A 12917-nucleotide genomic window follows, 5' to 3' on the forward strand; every position below is an offset into this window, starting at 1 on the left:
AAAGGAGGTCTTACACTTTGGCACTTGACAGTCACCATTAGCAGTTGCCCGTGTAACTCTGTGAGAGGTTTGATGCTGACTGATTAGATCAGAAAACAGGATTGTAACATGATGATTTAAACATTTAAAAAACTATTTAAGATAATTCAATTTAATATAACTTTTAAAACTAAAAAGGTTATGTTTGCATAAAACTTCACAATGATGCCATCGCATAGGCTTTAAGTACCATGCCATCGCATAGGCTTTTAAATACTAGCACCATAGTTAATGTATTTACTAACATTAACTAAATATAAATAATCTTATAAAGCATTTAATCATCACAGTTCCACATTAACTAATGCATCATTCAAATCCAAAGTTGTGCTTATTAACATTAGTTGGTGCGCTGTGAAATAACACTAACGTTATTTAACTTAAATAACATTTAACAATAAATGCCATAATAAATTTAACTAATAGTTCATGTTAGTAAATTCATAACTTAAAATAAACTAATGGTCCATAATATTTAAATTACTGATAAAAGTTTTCAATACCTCACTAATCTGAAGTAAAGTAAAAGTTTAGCTTTGAGTGTAAAAGATCACTGGAACAAAAGTGTATCAGTATACATTTGTTAAATTTGCAGTGTGTTTCTCACATGAGGGTATCATATGATTTCCGAAGACTTGAAATACAGTGCGATGCCTTTTATGACATGTTTATGGTGTTTTTTTTTTTGTTTTGTTTTTTTGATCCTCTGTGCCAGCTCTTAAATTATATTTATTTTAACACTCGCTCAGCTATTATGCATATCTTAAATGTCCCCAATCATACCAGTACATAAATAAACTTTTTAGAGCATCATTGGCTAATGTTTGATATCTGCTGAATTAACCAACATGATAAGGTTGACATGCACTTGTTCTTGTTGATTAGCAGAGTGTATTATTACAGCAGTAATGTTAGTATGTTACACTTGCTTTTAAGCTAGTTGTTATTGCAATCATGAACAAACACAGCCTGGTGTTCTCTGTTTTTCCTTGGATTTCTACACATAAATGTTCATTTTCAATTGACAGAGCAACTTCTGAAGCCAGCAATGTCACTGTGACATTATCAATGTTGATCATGTTCTTTGTACATAACATTCATTGAACATAGTGCAAAGTCAGGGCAGAATGACCATTAAACACTGTCCTACCAGTCGCTTGCTAATATGTTTTAGTATTCCGTGGAAATAAGGTAGATTATTTAGAAAACAAAATACTTTTACTCGGAAATTATGCATTACTCTGATCTAAGTGTTAAATGCTGTTGTAAAAAATAATAAATAAAAACTTTTTAAAATTTGTGATTTTGATTTTTAAAATGTAATGATGTTCTTTTGTAGCACTTTTAAAAAAATACTTTTACACCGTTATAAATAGCCTGAAGTGTATAAATATAAGTGCTTCATATAAATGCTTTTATTTCAAATAATTACTTTTTATTTTATTCATAATTTAATAAAATTCATTAATTTTCTTTCAGGGTGGCGCAGTGAGTAGGACGATCGCCTCATAGCAAGAAGGTCGCTGGTTCGAGCCCTGGCTGGGTCAGTTGGCATTTCTATGTGGAGTTTGCATGTTCTCCCCGTGTTTGCATGGGTTTCCTTCTCTAGTTTCCCCCACAAGTCCAAAGACATGGTATAGGTGAATTGAGTAAGCTGAATTGTCTGTAGTGTAAGTGTGAATGAGTGTATGGGTGTTTCACAGTGATGGGTTGCATCTGGAAGTAAAACATATGCTGGATAAGTTGGCGGTTCATTCCGCTCTGAAGACCCCTGATTAATAAAAAGACTAAGCCAAAAAGAAAATGAATTAATTAATTAATTTTCCTTCGGCTTAGTCCCTTATTTATCAAGGGTCGCCACAGTGGAATGAGCTGCCAACTTATACAGCATATGTTTTACGCAAAAAAAAGTGCATATTGGTTGTGAAAATTGCACCTAACCAATAAAAAAACCTGTAAGATATACGACCACTTATTTCACTCAATATTTGCTCCGAACTCACAACCACTATCTTAAAATGTACATTATTTATTCTCAGTGTTTCTATTATTTATTCCCTTGTAATACATTACAAGTAACACGAGTTGTGTAATAATACACTACCTGACAAAACTTATCACATATCGCCTATCCAGGTTTTAGGAACAACAAATAATAACTTGACTTCTAGTTGATCATTTGCTATCAGAAGAGGCTTATATGAAAGGAAAAGGCCTCTAGATTACGCTTATTTTACCAAAATAAAATATGATTACGCCTTGATTATTAATTATTTAATTAGGACAGTAAGGTCTGACTTTGCTTAGAGTAAAGGCTTGTCACTTAACAGAAATAATATACAATATAGAATATAAAGTCATGGACCAGTGGAAAAAGAGTTGATATTATGTATGACTCCCATGAGCTTGGAAGACTGCGTCCATACATCTCTGCAATTATTCAAATCACTTAGTAATAAAGTCATCTGGAATGGCAAAGAAAGCGTTCTTGCAGGACTCCCTGAGTTCATCAAGATTCTTTGGATTCATCTTCAATGGCTCCATCTTACCCCTGACATGCTCAATATTGTTCATGTCTGGTGACTGGGCTGGCCAATCCTAGAGCACCTTGACCTTCTTTGCTTTCAGGAACTTTGATGTGGAGGCTGAAGTATGAGAAGGAGCGCTATCCTGCTGAAGAATTTGCCCTCTTCTGTGGTTTGTAATGTAATGGGCAGAACAAATGTCTTGATACCTCAGGCTGTTGATGTTGCCATCCACTCTACAGATCTCTCACACGCCTCCTTACTGAATGTAACCCTAAACCATGATTTTTCCCCCACCAAACTTGACTGATTTCTGTGAGATTCTTGAGTCCATGCAGGTTCCAATAGGTCTTCTGCAGTATTTGTGATGATTGGGATGCAGTTCAACAGATGATTCATCTGAAAAATCGACCTTCTGCCACTTTTCCAAATGATCAACTAGAAGTCAAGTTATTATTTGTTGCTCTAACAACTGTGGTCAACGACAAGACTTTTGTCAGGTAGTGTATTTCTTTTCTAAGTAACAAGTAAAGTAACGCTTTACTTTTAAAAATGATGATATTTGAGTTACTTTAAAAAAATGTAACGTGAGTTACTTTTTAGTTGGATTAATTTGCTTTAAAAAAAAATAAGTTGCTGAATTAAAATGAACGTAGTCACGTTGAATCCTTCACGCAATGAGAGAATGCAGGAACAGACAGAAACACATATGGCAGATCCTTACATTTCTAAGATGGTAACATTTAAATTATTCTGAACACATCAAAGAAAAAGAAAAGAGAATGGACAGTGGTTTAACCTATTAATCAGCCAAATAGTACAAAAGTAACCAAACACATTGCTTTAAACTTTAAACTCTGCAGTCAGGAAGTTCTCCGAAGAATTAGAACACTATCTTAATTTTTTTTAAGGTAAATGAAGGTTAAACAGTGTGTTGTTAATTGCAGAGCTCATCAGTAAAAAAATAAAAATAAAAAAATAAAAAAAAAGAATTCAATTTCTGAAAGAGATCAAACCTCAGCCAGGTCAGAAAAAGCAATGTAAAAGTATCTCAGAAGTAACGTTACTCATTACTACCATAAAAAGTAACTAAGTAATGCTGCTAGTTCCTTTTTTAGGGAGCAACTCAATATTGTAATGCATTACTTTCTAAAGTACTTTCCCCAACACTGTTTATTCCCACAGATGTTGGCAGAAATTCGGACTGACAATCGGCACAATAATTTTCTGATGCTAATATTGTAAAAGTGACTGATATTGGTAAATTAATCAGCATATGGACGATCATGAGCTTTTCTTTAGTTCTTTACTTAGAACTTAATAAAAGAACAAAGAAACCTCATTTTTCCATTGAGCTCTGACATGAAGAGCCGTGTTGAGGTCGAGTGCTAGAAAGACAAAAAACTTTCCTGACGATCTGAAATACTTTAATAAGGTTGCCAGATCTTTTCGGAGATCAAAATGAAACCAAATCTCATGATTCATGACGGAAACCACTCTGTGTACATTGTGGTAACATATGCAGAGGATGAGGCTGTACAAAGCCTTTCAACCGCCCATAAAGTTTTCACTGCCTTTGCTTTAAATTCCTGTGTGAAAGCGTGCATGCGTGTGGCGTACGTGTTTGCGTGGGACAGCCTGTGAGCGGCAGCTTTTCCATTCTTTCAGCGACGCAGGGAAGAGTGTGTGTCGGTGTGATTATAGACTGTCTTTCCTCCCCCTCTCGTGTGGTCTCAGTAAAGCTTCACTGACTGTGCTCCATCACACAAGGCTGGACCGACACGACCGTCAATACACACACAAATGTGACTTAGGCAAACACACACAGTGCATACACTGAAAAAAATGATTGATTAAATTTACTTTTTTTTAAGGTAAGTGGTTGCAAACAATTTATATGGGCTGAATTTAAACAAACAAATGTAGTGCTCCAGGCCAAACAATAATAAAGGCCAGGAGTGTCATCGCTTAGGTTGAAGAATCAGAAACGTCCAACTCCAACACAGTGGACCCGTAATGTCCTCTTCTACCTAATGTTAGAAAAAATTGCCTTTCTAAAGGTTCGTCTTACCAGTTAAAGAAAATTCCTTGTTCCAGCCAATTGATTCTTTTTCTTTTCTAACTTTAAAGTAGAGTGTACTGTGTGATACAGACTGTACAACTGTATTTTTTGTTAAGCCACATTATTGTCAACCTTTTTATATGTTAGTTTTTTTATTTATTTTTTCTTGTGCTTAAGTTGATACCATTTATACAGTCTTTTTTTACTGTATTTGCCATGAAATTCATAAATAAAAAAATAATAATAAATTTTGTAATCTTCAATTTAATTTGTTTGCTTAAATGCAGTCCGTTTAAATTGTTTGCAACCACTTACCTTAGAAAAAAAATTGTAAATTCAATGAATAATTTTTTTTCAGTAAAGTAGACACTGAGTTTACTAGAGAAAGACATCACCTAACATCTCTTTAAATGGAGTCATGAGAAACCGAAATTTCGATATCTATTGACATGCCATTGTGTTAACAAAACATCCTGTAAGTTTCAGAGCTCAAGACTTTCTCATTCATCTAAAAAACAGCATATATTGAAGCCAATCTGCCAAAAGGAGAGGCTTTTATTATGTAATGATGTGCCTAAACTCAGCAGAGAAAGATCAAAACCTGCTTCGGCATCACTGTCTGTTTAGCCCCGCCCACTGATTCACACAGCAGAAGGTAAATAACGAGAGGCAAATGCAGGTCTACACGAAATATAAAGATGCTCCAAAGACAACAAAGTACTATAAAATAGGTTATATGCACCGCTAGTGCTTTTCAGCCAATGATGAACTTCCGGAGAAAGCTGTATGTGACTATTTTCAATTTTATAAGGTTCCTTTTACAGCATTGATGTTGTAATGTAATTCAGGTATAATCCGTTAAATAGACTTAAGCATCCATTTAATTGTTAAAGTGTAAAAAGAGACGTAAAACTGTTTTGAAAATGTATTTATATATTTTAAAGACAAGCGTGGAACAATTTAATTTAATGCAGTCCTTCTTGTTATGTCTGAAACCCACTTTAAATCGTATCTCATCCAGGCATTGAAGATCATTGTTTTTTAAAGAAATCAGATCTTAAGCGCCGCGATATTGTATAAGATGACAATTCACAGGAAGCCCTGAGGCTGGCTGGCTGAAATTAAAAGTCAGTGTGCATATACCCCTTTAGTGCCAAGTTTTGGAAAACCAACAACTACAGTATGAGCATTTGCATTGCCTTATTTATGATCAAAACATTACAAATTGCAAGTAAAGAGAATTTTGCTGATATTTCATAAGAACCAACATTGGATCCTTAAATATCTTTTAATAGTTGATAAAAGGACAGTTCTTAAAAATCTGATTTTTTTATGTAACACAAAGCTCAAAGTATTTCCAGATGAGTCTCAACTTTTAGAAAGTCACATTTTCCAGGTTTCTCTAAAGGTAAAGAGTGGGATTTCTGCACCACAAACAGTACCAGCTAAAACGATAAAAATAACTCAAATATTGTTTTCCAGAGAAAACATAAGGGCTGTTCGTCTTCGTAAAACGTCCCATCACTATGATGGAGTGTTATTAAGATGGTGTTATGAGTCACTGTTCCAACTGTGACGTGGTTGCTAAGGTGTTTTGGTTGGTTGATAGGCTAGGGTGTGCAAGGTGGTTTCTTGGTTGATTGCTTTGAAGTAATTTTGTGGTCTCCAGACATGGCTTGATGCTACTGAGCAAAAGACAACTTAAAGAGCTCCTATTTTACCACTTTTACAAGATGTAATATAAGACTTTGGTGTCTCCAGAATGTGTCTGTTACGTTCCAGCTCAAAATACCCATCAGATCATTCATTATATCCTGCTAATTATGTGATTTTTTAGAGTAAAATGAGATTTTGTCTGTTTTGTAGTCTATGCCTATAAATGCAAATGAGCTGGTTCTCCCCGCCCACCGTTCCCACGTGATGGTCCCTCCCTCTTGAGGTTCAGCTGATCACAGAGAGTTGGAACAGATCTTTTAATCTCAGTTTATTTGCAAATGCTGGTTGCTAAAGTGATATAGTTGGTTGCTAGGCTAGGATGTGCAAGGTGGTTTCTTGGTTGATTGCTTCGAAGTAATTTTGTGGTCTCCAGACATGGCTTGATGTTACTGAGTGAAAGACAACTTAAAGGGCCCCAATTTTACCCCTTTTATAAGATGTAAGACTTTGGCATCTACAGAATGTGTCTGTAAGGTTTCAGTTCAAAACACCCATCAAATAATTTTTTTATTTCCTGCTGAATATGTGTAAGGTAAAATTCAATTGTATCTGTTTTGTAGTCTGTGCCTTTAAATGCAAATGAGCTGGTTCTCCCTGCCCACCAATCCCACATCTTTGTTTCTCCAGCTGCATCACAAAGTCACACAGTCAAAATACAAAGTAAAGTTATTTGATGTATTTGTTGTGGAGTTTCTTCAAGCCTGTCTGAAATGATGAGTCACACAAAAATGCTGTTACAAAGTTTGCAGTAAACACACAAACACACACACACACACACACACACACACTTTTGACTTTACGCGTTTAAATGCAGGAAATTTGACAGGATACAAGTTAATACATAAAGCAGGGATTACCAATCTCGGTCCTGGAGGACCGGAGTCCCTGCAGGGTTTAGCTCCAACTTGCCTCAACACACCTTCCTGGGTGTTTCAAGTATACCTATAAGACCTTGATTAGCTTGTTCAAGTGTGTTCGATTAGAGTTGGAGGTAAAATCTGCAAGACACCGGCCCTCTAGGAACAAGTTTGGTGACCCCTGATATACAGTGTTGTATCATTTTCCATTAAGCTACTGTACGAAATAAACCTGATTTAATGTCCACAAACAGGGAGTCTTGTCGAAGCGTTTTCCAAAAGTTGTACTGACACGACACTGCTGCTGTGGTGTTGCAGTTATTAATCACAGTGGATTTACTCTCTGTTCTTTATTACAAACATTCATTCATTCATTTTATTTTCAGCTTAGTGCCTTTATTAATCTGGGGACACCACAGTGGAATGAACCACTAACTTATCCAGCATATGTTTTACAAAGCGGATGCCCTTCCAGCTGCAACCCAGTACTGGGAAAAATCCATACATTCTCATTTACACACATACACTACTGACAATTTAGCTTACCCAATTCACCTATAGCGCATGTCTTTGGACTGTGGGGGAAACCGAAGCACCCTGAGGAAACCTACGCCAATACAGGGAGAACATGCAAAGTCCATAGAGAAATGCCAACTAACCCAGCCAAGGCTCGAACCAGCAACCCTCTTTCTGTGAGGCGACAGCACTACCTACCGCACCGCCTATTACAAACATGTACTGTTTTAAACATGTAAAACTCATCCTTGAAGTGCAGCTGATCACAGAGAGTTGAAACAGATCTTTTAATCCCAGTTTCTTTGAAAATCCTGTCTGGTGGACATGTTTATACACATTCTACGAAGACATGTTAATACGAGGCTATAAATTCGGTGGCCGGGGAAACCGCACTCAACAATTAATTTAATTTCACCTCAAAATTGCTGGAATTTGAATCCTAATTTATTCATTCATTCATTCATTCATTTTCTTTTCGGCTTAGTCCCTTTATTAATCTAGGATCGCCAAAGAGGAACAAGCTGCCAACTTATCCAGCATATGTTTCACGCAGCGGATGCCCTTCCAGTTACAACCCATCACTGGGAAACACCCATACACTCTCATTCACACACTACGGACAATTAAGTCTACCCAATTGAGCAATAGTGAATGCCCTTGGAATGTGGTGGAAACCGGAGCACCCGGAGGAAACCCAAGCGATCACGGGAAGAACATGCAAACTCCACACAGAAATGCCAACTTACCCAGCCAAGGCTCGAACCAGCGACCTTCTTGCTGCGAGGCGATCGTGCTACCCACTGCGTCACCATGGTGCCGGATCCTTTTGAAAAGAGACGTGTTGTGTTTATATCCCTCTTTTTAATATTTTATTTCTTAGAAAATGACATTTGCTCAACAATAACAAATGTTGATATGTTTCCATTTGTTAATATTGAAAATCAGGGGTATTTTATTAAGTAGAAATTTATTTATTCATTCATTCATTCATTCATTCATTCATTCATTCATTCATTCAACTTATCCATCACGTTTTACGCAGTGGATGCCCTTACAGCAGCAACCCATCTCTGGGAAACATCCACACACACTCACACACTACAGACAATTTAGCTTACCCAATCCACCTGTACTGCATGTCTTTGGACTGTGGGGGAAATCGGAGCACCCGGAGGAAACCCATGCCAATGCAGGGAGAACATGCAAACTCCACACAGAAACGCCAACTGACCCAGCCGAGGCTCGAACTAGCGACCTTCTTGCTGTGAGGCGACAGCACTACCTACTGCGCCACTGCGTCACCAGAGATTTATTAACTAATCCAATGAAACACATCAATGAAAAAATATATACAAGTTTGAAAATATCCAATTGTTTTTGTTATTTAACTAATTGCATTTCTCTAATTGTACTGCTCTTAATTACTACAATTCTAGCTTAAAGTGAGAAATATTAAAATGCACAGAATAAATCTAAATAAACGTAATAAATGTACAAATCTAAATAAATCAAAATATGTGTTTCAATTAATACAGTATATTGTAAACATACATAGTTTTTTAAGTGGTCTCTAATTTTTTGTATGCACATACATATTCTCTCTAAATCTCCATCTCCATCCAGATGTTCTCTTTACTTTTCATCACAGCACCGCCATTCGAACCACAAAGCCCTTATACGGGTGTCTCTGTGGGCCACAGTAATGACAACTGTTAGACAGATCAAATGTCTCAGCCACGTTGCAGTACTTTGTAAAAAACAAAGAAGAGAAAAATTCAAATGGTATGTCAGATGTACAATTTTTAGTTCTGTCATTTTTTTAAAGGGTAGTGACGTTAGTTATTTGGAAGAGGAGGGTCTATGAAAGACACACCTGGGAGTTCACACATACAAAGCACACAGCGAGAGCGTAGTGGAGAAATGACGGAGCTATCAGTTATACACGGGTGGGATCGTGCAGATGGTGTAAAGGCATCTTTAAACTTGCATTCGTAATGTGAGAAGGGGGAGGTGGGCTTTTCTGGGTAAACGTAAGGGCTACTCGAGTTCTTCCACGGAAATGTGACACGTTGACTGTTGACTGTGCCAACGGTACCGCAGTGTGCTTCTGTTTGCAAAAGCCGATTGGCTTTGGAGATACAGCCTAAGCTGCAACCCCATTCATAGCGTCTCACAACTGGATTTACTACACAGTGAGCGAGAGGCCCATGCTGGCAGACTGAGTTTCTAACTCTCATCCCTAGTCTAAACACTTCTTTCTGGAATTCTGCAACACACAGAGTTCTGCTTTTTAGACTGGTTCTTTATATGCAACAGCATTGCAAGAAGTAATCGTCAGACAAGATGTGTGGTAAACTGCTTCTGACGAAACACTCAGCGTAGCTTTCAAACGGAAAGGGACATAAAGAACACGCAGGACAATGCAGCCGGCACACTTTCTCATTCTAACCCCGCGCTTCGCTTTCTCTGAAGGAGTCTTTCTCTGAGGAATGTGCTTGGAAGTCTGCCAGTGTTTTTGCATAGTGCGGGAACAGGCCCTCCCTTTGTCAGAACTGTACGCCATTGTAGTATTCACTGCCAGCTGCCGCGCCGCCACACGATTGGCTGCCGTTTCGCGCGCTTCCCCTTCTCTCACAGCAGAGTAGCACAGAACAAAAGGTCAATGAGTGCTTTCTGAGGGGAGGAACCTCATGTGATACGCCATTGCTCTCTCACACATACACTCTCTCTGTAACACTTGTTCCAGAAGCATCTACAAATGAGCCAACTATGAAAAAGTTTTTTAGTCTCGGCCGTACAAAAACATACAGGTCAGATTTTTTACTTTTTATAGGAAAGAAACATAAAAAACTAAGACATCAGAAAGTATTGAAATAATGACAGGTAGAACTAACAAATAATAAAAACTCAGAACAATACATTGGTGGATAGAATAGTACAAAGAAAGAATGGATTCATTCATTGAACAGAGATTACATAAAAGATTGAAATAATGGCATAATAACTGATAATATGATGATAAACCTATGAATGAATGGGCAAAAGAATGGACTGATAAAAGAATAAACAGCAGAAACAACTGCAACAATGATGGGAAGATGGATGGATGGATGACTGGATAGATGGATGGATGGATGGTTGAAGGAATGGATGGATGGATCAATGGATGGATGGTTGGATAAATGAATGAATGAATGAATGAATGGATGGATGGATGGATGGATCGAAGGATGGATGGATGGATGGATGGATGGATGAATGGATGAATGGATGATGGATGGATCAATGGATGGATGGATGGATAAATGAATGAATGAATGAATGAATGAATGAATGAATGAATGAATAGATGGATGGATGGATGGATGGATGGATGGATGGATGGATGAATGAATGAATGAATGGATGGATGGATGGATGGATGGATGGATTGATGGATGGATGAATTGATGGATGGAATTACTGGAACAAATAAAGGGAAGAAAGGGTAAATGAACAAAAAATGATGGATGGAAAAACTAAAAATTATCTAATCATGGATGGATGAATAGTTGGATGAATGGATGGATGGATGGATGGATGAATAGAAAAACAATAGAATGATTTAGCGGATGGATGGATGGATGGATGAATGAATGAAGGGATTTACTGGAACAAATGAAGGAAAGAAAAAGTAAACGAACAAAAAATGATGAAAGAAAGAAAGAAAGAAAGAAAGAAAGAAAGAAAGAACATATGTATAGCCAAAGCAATATGCAAACTGGATGGACAGACAGAGCAATAATTTCTTATATAAAATGAAAGACTGAAAGAATTCCATAACAAAGAATGATGCTGGATGAACAATAGACAGTATGGTGATAAAAGCGGAGAGCTAAAACATATGGACAGACCGATAAAACAAAATAATGACAGATTGAACAATATGCAGAACAGAGGACAATAGATAGACAGATCGAAAAAATACAGAATGACACATAAAATGCAGACATACCACATGAATAAAACAATAGCGGGAATGAGTGAATAGTAGATCAATAGAACAAACAGTAGAGAGAGTGAGGATAGAACAATGGATGTATGGATGGATGGAACTATAGATAAATTGAACAGACGGACAGACAGACTATTTAACAGACAAATAGACAAACCTTAAACAGACAGACAGACTAAATAGACAGACAGACAAACAAGATAGACAATCAGACAAGAAATGTAGACAGACACACAGACAGACGGACGGACGGATGGATGGATGGACGGACGGACGGACGGACAGACAGACAGACAGACGGACAAACAGACAGACAGGCGGACAGACAAGTAGACAGGAAAGATAGACAGACAGACAGACAGACAGACAGACAATATAGCTAGATATACAGACAGACAGACAGACAGACAGACAGACAGACAGACAATATAGCTAGATATACAGACAGACAGACAGACAGACAAACAGGAAAGATAGACAGACAGACAATACAGAGAGATAGACAGACAGACAGACAGACAAGATCAACAGACAGACAAACAGGAAAGATAGACAAACAGAGAGACAAGATCAACAGACAGATAAACAGGAAAGACAGACAGACAGACAGACATATACACAGACGGACAGACAGACAGACAAGCAGACAGAAAAGACAGACAGACAGACAGACAGACAGATAGATAGACATATACACAGACAGACAGAAAGACAGACAAGATCAACAGACAGACAAACAGGAAAGATAGATAGACAGACAGACAGACAGACAGACAGACACACAGACAGACAAGACAGACAGATAGATATATACACACACAGACAGACAGACAGACAAGCAGACAGGAAAGACAGACAGACAGACAGACAAGATAAACAGATAGACAAACAGGAAAGATAGACAGACAGACAGACAGTTAGACAGACAGTTAGACAGACAGATAGACAAACAGGAAAGACAGACAGACAGACATATACACAGATGAACAAACAGACAGACAAGCAGACAGAAAAGACAGACAGACAGGTAGACAAGATAGACAGACAGACAGACAGATAGATATATACACAGAAGGACAGACAGACAGATAAGCAGACAGACAGACAGATATATACACAGAAGGACAGACAGACAGATAAGCAGACAAACAGACAGACAGACTAAATAGACAGACAGACAAACAAGATAGACAATCAGACAAGAAATG

General features: G+C 37.5%; 1 protein-coding gene across 14 annotated transcripts in view; it reads right to left on the minus strand.

Moving 5' to 3' along the window:
• LOC147836503 (uncharacterized) overlaps positions 1-12917 on the minus strand; it is a 149560-nt gene that overhangs the window by 122314 nt on the left and 14329 nt on the right. For 8 of the 14 annotated variants that reach the window (XR_015494206.1, XR_015494203.1, XR_015494204.1 and 5 more), the window contains exon 3: positions 8462-8538. The exons of the other annotated variants lie outside the window; for them this stretch is intronic. Coding sequence is in view for 1 of the 8 variants with exons in the window: in XM_087258097.1 (XP_087114223.1) it covers positions 8462-8527 (66 nt within the window). In the remaining 7 variants the exon portion in view is untranslated. The remainder of the gene's footprint in view (positions 1-8461; positions 8539-12917) is intronic. 14 annotated transcript variants of the gene reach the window in all.

The sequence above is a fragment of the Danio rerio genome, chromosome 6 (genome assembly GCF_052040795.2).
Source record: "Danio rerio strain M-AB ecotype USA chromosome 6, GRCz13ab, whole genome shotgun sequence".
In the NCBI taxonomy this organism is placed as follows: Eukaryota; Metazoa; Chordata; class Actinopteri; order Cypriniformes; family Danionidae; genus Danio; species Danio rerio.